The 12117-nt window shown below is 40.2% G+C and overlaps 1 protein-coding gene across 2 annotated transcripts in view; it reads right to left on the reverse strand.

Annotated features, from left to right (window-relative positions):
• khdrbs2 (KH domain containing, RNA binding, signal transduction associated 2) overlaps positions 1-12117 on the reverse strand; it is a 97841-nt gene that overhangs the window by 12194 nt on the left and 73530 nt on the right. For both annotated transcript variants that reach the window (XR_004500874.2, XM_033612812.2), the window contains exons 7-8: positions 5009-5091; positions 4194-4252 (exon numbers count right to left, since the gene is read on the reverse strand). Coding sequence is in view for 1 of the 2 variants with exons in the window: in XM_033612812.2 (XP_033468703.1) it covers positions 4194-4252; positions 5009-5091 (142 nt within the window). In the remaining variant the exon portion in view is untranslated. The remainder of the gene's footprint in view (positions 1-4193; positions 4253-5008; positions 5092-12117) is intronic.

The following is a 12117-nucleotide window of genomic DNA, read 5'->3' on the forward strand; positions in this document are numbered from 1 at the left end:
GTGCACAGTTCATTGTGCTGAAAATGAATGAGCCTGCAAACCGGCTGTGGCAACCAGCTTATCGCCGCCGTCATGTGACAACATTGTAACTCCACTCATGGTGATTTTCAATTTTTTTGCTGCAACTGAAGCTTTAAATGTTTTAATCAATAGTCAGATGCAATTTGAATACCCCTTTTCTTTTGAAACCTAACACAGTCTTTGGAGGATGGAATAAAACTTCCAAAACAGTAGGTGTTTTTGGAGATAGAAGATTGTGTTTACCTGACAGCAGTGTTGTGTGCACAGCAGAGGTTACTAAGCCAATAGTAACAGCTTTTCTGGAACAAGCCTACGAGGGCACATATCCAAAAGGCAAAACACTCCACCTTTACAACGGGCATCGGTTAGCCCCCTGAGCTTCCACTGGCACATTTACTGCTCTAGTCAAATGCAGCTCATGCAGGTCATGTGGTGCATGCAGGAGCTGCCCCCTGGGTGAGGATGATTAGAAGTGGGTTGGAACCACAAAGCTTTTTCCTTTTGTTCCTCTGCTTCACAACATCTTTTAAATATCAGTGCAGCAGCAGCCAGGATTGTGCGGCCAAGACTTTTTTTCTGGTCAGGAATGAATTTAAATACAAGGATGTTTTTTTTTTTTTTTTTAAAAAAGTCTGCTTTTAAAATCATACACGCTACAAATGTGACTAATTACCTCCAACAAAAGAGGCACATTACTGTTGCTTTTGTAAAAGTACTGGTTTAAAGTTTGGTACAAGGATGGCACTGGGAAAGGTTTTAGGAGAGGAGTTGTTGCTACTACATATTGTACAACCAGTGCTGTCCTTTTCTAAGTAGTGTGTAGAGCTGCAACTAACATTATTTTCATTTTTGGAAAAACCTGACAATTATTTCCTTGATTAATTTTGTGAAAACATTAAAAGAAAGTTAAAAAAAAAAAAAAAAATACTATTTCCTAAAGCCAATGGCAAAACCTTGTAATTGCGTGCTTATCTGACCAACATTCAAAACCCCAAAGATGTTCAATTTATAAAAAGTGTTTTCAGACCAAAACGTTCTGGGGACTCCCTGAGAAGAAATGCCTTCTGGAGAGCTCCCCTAAGAACAGGCGATATAGTCTATAGTTTGGGGTGTTGGATGGGTCAAACAAAAGCAAGACTATGACCCAGGAGACCGGGGCCTGCGTGTCATGTGAAACCAGAAGTTAGCATTGAGCTGTTTTAAGTTGCATACACCCATAACATCGCGCAATCACTTCATCACGTTGTCACATCACCATAATTCTTTTCCTATACCTAATCTAACTGGTAGGGGCACTAATTCATAAGATATCATACAAACTATGCCCTTCTGTGTGGAGTTTGCATGTTCTCCCTGTGTCAGCATAGGTTTTCTCCAGGTACTCCGGCTTCCTCCCACAATACAAAGACATGCAGGTTAATTGGTGACTCTAAATTGGCCGTAGGTGTGAATGTGAGTGTGAATGGTTGTCTGTCTCTATGTGTCAGCCCTGTGATAGTCTGGCGACCTGTCCAGGGTGTACCCTGCTTCTCACCCAATGATAGTTGGGATAGGCCCCAGCACCCCTAACCCCTAAGAGGATAAGCAGTTGCGGAAAATGAATGAAATGAATGTGTGCATGACTTTTTGTAAGATTTTACATGAACTGTAGTGTAATGATACATTGGAGAGCTACTTACCCTCAAGGGCTTATTTTTCTATTAATTCAAACAACCAATAGAAATGGTGAATTGACGTAAGCCGTCCTATGCCTGTTTTGCTTTGGTAAGTCAAAATCATGTATTTCCCCTGCTGCATATAGGCTTAAGGCCCAAACATACTCGGGCGTTTTTTCCTGTCACAAACAAACAGTTGTTTGTGTTTTGCGTTTTTAAAAAATGGTGTTTGCTGGTGCTGCATAGGGCTGTCAACGAATATTCTAAATTCGAATTTAAATTCGAATTTGAAAAAAAATGGACCTTCAAATGTGAAAATTGATATTCGATTGTGGAGAAAAAAAAAAACAAAAACACCATCACAGCTGTCCTCTTTGTGAGTGGGCGTTGGCCTGGGCCGCTGCACTGAACGCACTGCATAAGGCCACACCACCCACGGAGGTGCTGCTAAGCGCAGCGCACCGAAATTCTCGCACGAGCCAGAGCACTTCCGTTCACATCAGATGCGCATTTCTCCACACTGGTCGACAAGCGGTTCTGCTCTCAGCTGTTGTCTCCGTCACCCGGCTTGACACATTCGGAAATTGGCTTTGCTTCTCGGCGGTTCGAGGCTCTTCGCAGCACTTCCGCGGGCAGTGTGGCCTGATGAGTCAGAGAGGGGGCCAGCGAGAGGTCCGCGGCCATTTCTAACGTAATGTTATAGATAATTGTTTTATGTGTTTTAATGTGTAGGTATGTTAATGTTTTCAAAGACGTTTATGTTGAAATAAAAATACCTACAGGTAGTTATGTTTCCTTGTATTAATACATATACAAGTATTTTCCTTGTATTAGTTTGCCCTCTTGTGGACATAATGCGGAAAAAAAAAAATTCAAATGGTTCAAACCTATGAGTTATTTTTAGAAGGAATATTTGAACGTCATTTTTGAGCAATTTTGACAGCCCTAGTGCTGCATTGGCTCATGTGTTTGACCAATCATCGTACACTTGGGTCAATCGCAGTTGCACATGTGCTGGGAGTGTACCTACTCTGAAAAACTCCCTCAAAATGGCGCTTTACAATAATTCATAGTTCTTGCGGAGCAGAAACAAGAGAAAAGGGGGTTCTCTGGTCCAAAAATGCCTAATGATGTAAAACAAAGAAAATCTGCTATGCTCACAATTAAAGGGCCAGTGTGTAAAATGGGTTGAAAACAGTGACATCAGCGATCAAATTCTAGATTGCAGGGCTCACTCGCTCACCCCTCCCATCGGGTAAATGACGGTGGCCTCATAGGGACGAAAAGCCTTGCACAGACATGAGTTTTTCAGGAGTAGGTCTATCTAGCGACGAGGTGAATGTTTATTTAGAAATCTAAACCATGTTACGATATTGTAATGAATCCCTCTTGAGCAGGAGACCGGAGTAGCGTTCGGGAAAAAGGCCCGTTTATTTGAGCACTCCAAAAACTCCGGTAACACTCCAGGGGGTAAAAGACTCCGTCCCAAACTCTGACTCTTCTGGCGTAACACACACACTTCATACACACATAGTCGTTTACAGTACCTAGCGGGGCAGCCCTCCCCTCTCTGCTCCACCAATCTCCAGCCCGCACACTGACTGACAGCGTAGCCTGTAAACAGAGCTCAGCTGTTTATTTAGCCTAGCAATATCTCCGGACTATAGTAGCTGCAATGGACGACTTTGAACACGATTTTGAAGAGTTTCTTGTAGCGGACACAGATCCAGAGCCATACCTATTTGAGCCGGAGCATACAGATGAGAGCCGGAGTACACTGAGCGGGCGAGAAGAGAGGCTGAATCCTTCGCTCCCATTTTGCTACACAGAATGGGATTTGGTGCTACCATCATTGGGGAGATATATCATCAGGAGGAAAAGCGTCGCAGAGAGTGCATCACAAGGAGTGAAGTTGCGTCTTCTTTTCCTCGCAGATGACGGTTCGGGTTCATTCTCTCCTGTTGCGTGGTAAGTGTGGTCCATTCGCAAACTTTATAACTAAAAAAACTTTTCACTACTCTCCATCAACGAACTACTAACACTCTCTGCTGTTTCCTCCTCCTTCTTCCTTCCTCCCGCTGTCTTCGTTGGTTTATTAAACGCGTTCTCTGGTTCTCTGGCTTTTATAGCGATTATACACTTATATAAACATATTAATGGGTAGAATATTCAGATTCAGATTTGACAATAAACCATTCCAAATATTACACACTGGCCCTTTAAGAAATTGTAATCAGAGAATATTTGGCATTTTTGCTTGTAAGAAGACTTAAAATGGTGAATTGGTTATCCAGCTGCCAAATACTTTTCTGTGGAATGGCCCAGAATGATCAACTAATTGCTTTGGCTCTAATATTGTAATTATGACTGTTGCCCTTTTGCTACGATAGACAACTGACAGTGTGAGCAGGTAGAGAGAGGATGGACGACAAATGAAAAAGAGTGCGACTCATGTTTGGATCAGTGTTCAGGTCACAAAAACAATGTTCTGCCAAACAAAAAATAAGTTGTACTTACTGTAGTTGTTGTAGGATTCATCACTGGTTCCATGTCCGTATTCATAGTAATCTGAAATGCTAAATCAGACAGAGAGGAAGGGTAAAAATAGGCTGGCACTTTTATATGTTTCTTATCAAATACCATGTTTAAAAAGAGGTCACATGTATGTTTGTTTTTGTTTTTTTATTATATTAGAAAGGACTTTTTCCTGTAGCAGCTGGGCACTGTGGTTTATAGCAAACATTGCTCAGACCAGTGTAAATAGCACATTTGTTGGGGACTAGTTTTACAGTAGCTGCGGATGTATACACATTCGGTGCTCTAGTGAGTATTTACAGCAGCAGGACGATGTATGTGGCATTAACTGCAGTGCCCATGTTGCTCACTGATATGTTTTTAATAGTTCTTGGATGACAGTGGAGCTTTATAGTCACATATCATGATACACTATCAGGCTATGGATACACAGCTTGTTACATGCCACTTGTTAGTGGGATCAGTTCAGTGTTGGTTTGGTCTTTTTATGAGATTTGTTGACAGTAAGAAAAATAGAAATATCATCAGACTTGTCCTTTTGTCAAATTAGAGATAAAGGTGTTAATTCATGGTTCAGGTTAAATGTTGTGAGTAAACAAATAAAGTTAAGTGGATATCTTAACTTTTTATTAATGAACATATGTAAAGCTGAAATGTAAAGCAGGGATGGCCCATATGACAGCTGCTCACAGTTGACCCTTCACATGCTGTATTCTAGGTGACAGCAGACAGATGGTGATTAAAATAAAGTCCCTTTTTGTTTATCCAGCATTTGTGTGTACGTGTATAAACATTACCTCTTTGACTGATTGCTGTAGTTATCCTCATAAGCTTCGTAACTCTCGTCATCATATTCCCCACCATACCCATCATCATAGCCCTGCGAGGAAACACGCAGGAAGCATTAAAGTCTCCTCATCTCTTTGTCTCTTCGTCTAACTGGTTACAGATGAATATAAAAACAATCAATACTCGGCTCCACAGGCAAAGTCCATTACTTTGTGTCTATAATAGGAGAGGAAACAGGAAAAATTCATGTCCAACAGAGATTATTGATTAAGGCTTGCAGGGGAGCATGTCTCACTAGTGGAGCCTAATAGACACCTTCTCAGACTTAAACTGCAATATGGATCTCAACTATTGATAAGTCGCTGCTCGAGAATGAAGCAGAAAAAGCCAGCAAGTAACTACAGTCATGATAAATAAAAATGGCCAAGCAGCATGCAGCACACAGTAAAGACTTGTGAGATTTATGTACAGTTGTATAAATGCTTTGCAGAATGTCTCTCCTCCGACGTTTCCTCCTGTAAGTTTTAGTAACCACATTAAAACAATAAGCCTCCATTCTGTGCAGCTGTGAGGCAGGTGAAGCATCGATTTATTACCCTTGTTTGTATATTTCTCATAAACACAAAGCACTATTGTCCTTTTCCAGCACAGAAGGAAGATCCTTTATTGTGTTTGATGGTATCAGTTCTGCAGTGTACTGTAATAATGACAATAAGCTTTCAGGGACAGAACTGTCTGTGCAAGTAAACGTGATAACTCTTAGAAACTTCGGTTATCAGCAGATGTGAGGGACTCGACACTTGAGACAGTTGGCTTGAGAGGACTTGACATTTTTTTTTAGTAAATACTTGAATTTTTCTAGATATTAAAAAATTATGTTTTCTTTTTGAAACATAATTGGATGATTTATAGTGCAAACCTGGCAACCAGCAGCAAAACCAGTAGAGGCCAAAGCATGAGGCGGCTATCATGGAGGGGGCTAGTCTAAAAAATACTAAAATTTGGGTTCAATGATTCACTGATGATGGTAGTAAGATGAGGACAGCAGTGTGCAAGGTCTGCAGCTCTAAAATCAGTGACAGGACCACCACAACATGCAGCTTTATCCATCACTATAAATCCCACAAAGAAAGGCACATGAATCTACAGTATATATTTAGCTAGCTTATTAGCTTATTAAATCATCAGAATTTCATATGACTTGTTTTGCTTGACTAGGAGGAACTCAGTTTGCTTGATTCTCAATACACTAACTTGGGACTCGCTTGATACTGGAAGGTGAAGGGTGCTTTCACACCTGCCCTGTTTGGTTCAGTTCAATCAAACTCAAGTTCATTTCCCCCCTAAGCGCAATTCATTTGGGCAGGTGTGAACACAGCAATCGCACCTGGGTACGCACCAAAACAACTGGACCGAGACCTTCTTGAGGAGGTCTTCTCTACAAAGGAACTCTGGTGCAGTTTGTTTGTGGTGAGAACATGTTCCGACCTCGATCCGAACCAACTGCAGTCACATTACAATCTTTGCTTGGGTTAAACATGAGCATGTTACTGTCCTACTTGCACATGTGTGACTTACGCCCACCTCTGATGGTCAAATATTCTAGATAAAGCATTTTTTTGAGAGTGGTGTCAGTTTGTGCAGATCATAAGAAAATATATAAAAATAAATAAGGAAATTATTGGTAATATACAAATGCAATATGAAAATAATTAGTGCATTTACAAAACTGATACAGACGCCTAGTCTTTTAGAATATATAAAAATAAGTAAAAATAGAGAAAAAAGGAAAAAGATAAAGCACCCAACCCACCTTACCTAGACACCCAAAACAAAATTGAAGGATCCCACATTAAACTGTTAACAAGAATCTGCAAATGGCATTACACTGATATCTTCTCCAGATATTGGATAAAGGTTTGCCAGATGGTGTCAAATACATTCACCTGCTCAATTCTAATATATCTGATCCTCTCCAACTCAAGAGTACTGACAACATCATCAAGCCACATGTTCAGATTAGGGATCTTTTTACCCCTACACAACATCAGCAAGCATTCCTTAGCTGACAAAGGGAAATGGTTGATAAGTTGTCTTAGGATATAACAGTGTATTAGAGCGGCTAATACCATTTCTCTCTTACATGAGAAGTGTCCACCTTTTCATCTTGCACAGCTGTATAAAGGATAGATACCAAGATGCATGTAAACATCTCACTCCTTTCACTTTGTTTTGCCACCTGCATAAATATTCACATAATCTCATCAATTCAGGATCATCAGCTCTTTCCCATCACATATTAGACGCTGAGAAGATTGCTGCTTCTTTTCATCTTTTTTTTATCACTGGTGGACTCAAGGGTGTCATTTCCACAGGGTATATAGGGAGGACATGTCCCGCTCGATTTTCAATATCTATTTTTGTCCTTTGTCACTTTTTTTTTTTTCAGTTTGAGTTGATTTACTCCAAAAATCGCTGTAAACAGACCAATATCCTTTGACTGTCCAGCTGCCAAAACCCTGATCAGAGAGGAGAGGAGGTGATATGCTCGTCAGAGTTGCTTTCAATTACACTCACAGCAATTAAGTTTGATGAGCAGAAGTGAGCGCTGCGGTGTTTTTTTTTTTCTTTGAGATTTTAAGACACTTTCTGATTAAATAAAGGTTTAATAAAGAATAAAAATAAGGTGTGGAAAGCACAATAACCAGCTTCATCATAATTTGTTTTTACTAGATTAATATGAATGCAGGAAACAGCGAACACCTGACTTCATTTGATTCGCCCCACTGAAACTAAACCTATGCCCTTGTGTGGACTGATGCGTCCCAAGAAAGTACTCCACATAATATTCTGTTAGATGGTTTATTCATGACAGCGGGAATAATCAATCTCAGCGGACCAAAGGTGCACGTAAACAGCTTAACCTGCATAACACCTTAACTGGAGTGAGGCCAACACGTGTGCAGAACAGTAAGATTTTGTCTGCTCTTGTAATTGTTGGATCTCGCTCATTGAAAGATATTTAGTGGAGTTTAAAGTGCTCATGCGTCTTTCTCATTATGATCTAATCTTTTCTAATCCTCTGCGAGCTTGCTATTTCAAATCAAGCTGATGCATACAAGTGTTTGGTTAGAAATCGAAATCAGCGAAATGAAATGTGTGAAAGCTTCAGTGAAGCTGGTTCATGCCTGAAGTGACCTCAGCAGTGTGTTATTCCTGTCTGCCTTTAACAATAGAGTAATGTCATCTTGCTTTTAGTGTGGCTGCTATTGGAAATGCTTTGTGACACCTAGGCAGACACATCAGTGTGAAGGACATCAAGTGCAGCAACACAAAAGAAATTATATTTAAGGCGCACTCTCCCTCTCTTGTCGGGTAACGCCGATACAACCAGCTCTGGTTTCTGTGTGCCTCTATTTGTGTGAACATGAATTTGACTAAATTAAAGTTAGGGATTATGTCAGGGATTAAGTTGTTCAGAGGATCCAATACTTCTCCTTTTCTTGCATGAGTCTTACCCGACAAAGGCTGAGTCAGAGACCTGCGTATCTCAGTAATTGACTGTTTTGTTAGCAATCCCATATGACAAATCGCTCCACACTGGACCATAAATGTAAAGCAATCACTGGATTAATTTCAGTCACATGTATTATAAAAATAAACCTTCAGTCATGATAAAGAATTACAGCAATGAGAGGTCATGTAAAACTTGAGTTCCTCACAGTATACTTATTAAGAGGGTGAATTTGACCAATGACCTGTAGTAACATTCTGTGCTGCCTTAAGCGGATAAAGATGTTGTTGTCCTTAGATGTGAAAGAAGAACCGACTATATAAATGATAGAGACACTGAACTCATTTAAACCTACTGTTTTTCCAGCACATTGTTTGTAGCTGTTTGTTTACTGGAATGGTGTGTGTGTGTGTGTGTGTGTGTGTGTGTGTGTGTGTGTGTGCTCAGCTCACCATGAGCAAAGTATTGATAAAGTTATCTGTGTTGTGATGCTGTTCACACTTTATAACACAGCAGCTGTCTGGTTTTTACTTTCCCATCTAGAAAATGTTTAAAGTTAAACTATGTTTTTTAATAGTATTATTCGTGTAACAATAAAGGTTCTTCTGAAGAAGCTTTGTGTCATACTGTTGAGTTTACTGCAGGATATGTGACGGTCAATTGACTGTGGGCCTATGGAGCTGTAGACAGAGCAATACTTTGTACAGCTAAAATTTGAAGGGTGGTGTCTTTCTGAAACCAAAAGCATGCAAAACAAACAACAAACAAACAAAAATTTAAGGACCGATTTAAACTGTGTTTATCTGGTCTATTGTAAGCCATTATCACGCCCGGCAAAACAGCTGATAGGTCTACCGGTGCTCTGTCAATATGTGCTACCTATCGAGATGAGTTACTTAGCAGTTCTGCACGTTTGTAGTATTACATGTTGTAATATCAAATGACTCTGTAATAGGAGCATTATTGGATATTGGCCTATCAAAAAATGCTACCCCTGAAATCTCAAAGATATTATAATGGAGCGAATATAAGGAGGATTTTTTTAACAGTACACTTACCCGTGTTTGAAATCATTTTTCAATAGTACAGCATGAATCTGCTATTGATTTGTGCTTGGTAGCATTTTTCAGCAAGGCAGCATAAACCTACAAAACACTGATTAACTAGCTCACACTAACAGAACTAACCTTGCATTACAAAAGAACTTTGTGTTTCTTTGAAAGTCATGAGAATATCATCAGGTTGCTGTGTTATTAAGGTTACAGATTACGTTAGGAGAGGCCCCATTCAAGAACCACACATCAAAATTAATCCACAAATTTCAACTAAGTCACAGTTGGTGTTAATTAGCTGCTAGCCCAACGCTGTCTCCTCAAAATCACGTTTTTATGTTACTAAACTACTTTCTTAATCAGCTACGTAATCGCTGCCTGAATTATGTGCAGAGATTATTTTTCCTTCAGGTAATGAAACACTACATTCATGTGCTGTGTAGGCTTTAGAAGGAGGTAGCTTGGGAGAATGGCGGGCGTACAAAGTGCAGGACCCTGACACCAGTACCCTAGGTTCAAGACCAAAGTTCAGACCAAAGATTCGCAACAAGACAAGTTGAAACAAGCAGCTACTTGCAATACGCCGTTCTGCAACATTCTACAAACCTGCCACCAATGCAACTAGATGAGACAGCTGCATATAATTTGTAGCTTCTTAAAATATGAATGAGGATAGTGATAGTGAGATACTGGCTACAGTTGCATTTGTAGTAGTGATGAAACGGCAAAAAACAGAAACAGAATGAGGATCAGAATTGAGCAGAATTGACCCACCGTCTGACACAGGCACACCGCGAGGACAGGAACAGAGGGCTCAGTGGGGATGGAGGAACTGCTGCAGCAAGTGACACAACACATTTTGACTAAACCAGCCAACTTCACCACAAGCTGATTGGCTGTAGAAAGTGTGAGTGCTTTACGTTCTAAAACCAGCCGCTGGTGATTTGAGCAGCTGAGTTGCAGGGTACACCTTTGCAAGGTCTTAAAACAGTTTTGTCTCATTGTAAATCTTTGTTCTGAATTTGATTTTAAGTTAGGCAACAAAAGCATTTTGATCAAGGTTAGGGAAAAATCCTTTATTTGGTGAAATGTTAATAAAAAAGGTAATAAAAAAATACTGCTCGTCACTACAAGTGGATCCTGTATTGCAAGACTGCCTATTTTGGCATTAAACAACTGAAATACTTTGCCAGTAAACATTTTATTTGTTTAGTAGCAGATGCATTAATTAGAAACAGTTCCTCATCATGTTAATAAAAAACGTGATTCGTTCTGCATTTTGTTTCCCTTAAAATGTATTTACTGTTTCGAAACAGTTGTATATAAACACCATTTCTAGGAGTTGACTAGCCACAGCTGATGAAATCTTCTAGACAACCTGTTTTTGATTAGTTCTGTGTAAAATAATAGACTAATTGTTTTAAAAACTGGTGTATTTGAAGTGGTTAAGTGGTAAGTTGTCTGCCTGCTTTTTTGTCTGCAGCGCCAGTTTATTTTTAGCGTTGTGCTAACAAGTGCTGCATGACTTTTGGTCTTGCATCCATTTTTTAAAGTAAATGTCAGATAAATAAGTATAAGTATATGTTTATGCATGTGTGATCACACATTAAAGGAGCTATATGTAAGAAATCTAAAGCAAATAGTCGTAAAATCCTCCTAATATGTCACAGAGACTAAGGAATAATGTTCACATAACATACTGATCTCACCGACAACAATAGTACAGCCAGAATATTCGCATTTAAAAAAATATTTTACAGTCCGCAAATCATGTTTATGTTTTGAATTCGTGTTTTAGCCTGTTGCGCCACCCACCGCCGTCTACCAGTCACGCAGTCAGTAGAGTCTCAGCATCAGTTACAGTTACGACTGAGCTACAGCAGCACGGCAAGCAGCATTAGCAGTGTCCCAGTACATAGCATTAGCAGCCGGCTCCTCCTCAGCTGTATCCCGGCAGCAGCGTTAGCAGCAGAGAAGCCGGACTTGCTCGAACTGTCCGCTGGAAAACCGAAGATCAAGGACGCGGCGACGCGGCCCTGCCACGGCAGCCACCCGTGGGCAAACAAATCAGTCTCCAGCGTGCCGCTGTCCAGCAACCTCGAATCTGTAGGGGAGGGGGGGCGGACACGACTCGCGGCAGTATTTTGAATATGAGTGCAGTAACCGTTTTGGCCACATTCTTACATACAGCGCCTTTAAAGTGGTGGCATGTGTGATGACAACTGAGCTATCTCCATGACAACCAAGCAGCTGTCAGACTGAGGAAGACAATGCAGCTGAAAACTCAGAAAAGCTATTATAAAGGTTGGCCTTGAGTTACATTTATATTTTTCAAACTATATATGTATGGTTCTAGATGACAGGATTTGTGTTAAAATTAATTTTGAAATTGTTTATTTATTTGTTAAATTGTTTAACAGGGACAATACAGATAAGCATGGTTAGGGAGAAGCCATACAACATATGTAATGAATAATGAAGCCTTTAATACGATGTCAGCGTTCAACGTTCATCACACTCTTGCTTATCTCCCCCGCTGGCCTCAGTATTA

This window comes from Epinephelus lanceolatus, chromosome 17, assembly GCF_041903045.1.
Source record: "Epinephelus lanceolatus isolate andai-2023 chromosome 17, ASM4190304v1, whole genome shotgun sequence".
NCBI lineage: Eukaryota > Metazoa > Chordata > Actinopteri > Perciformes > Serranidae > Epinephelus > Epinephelus lanceolatus.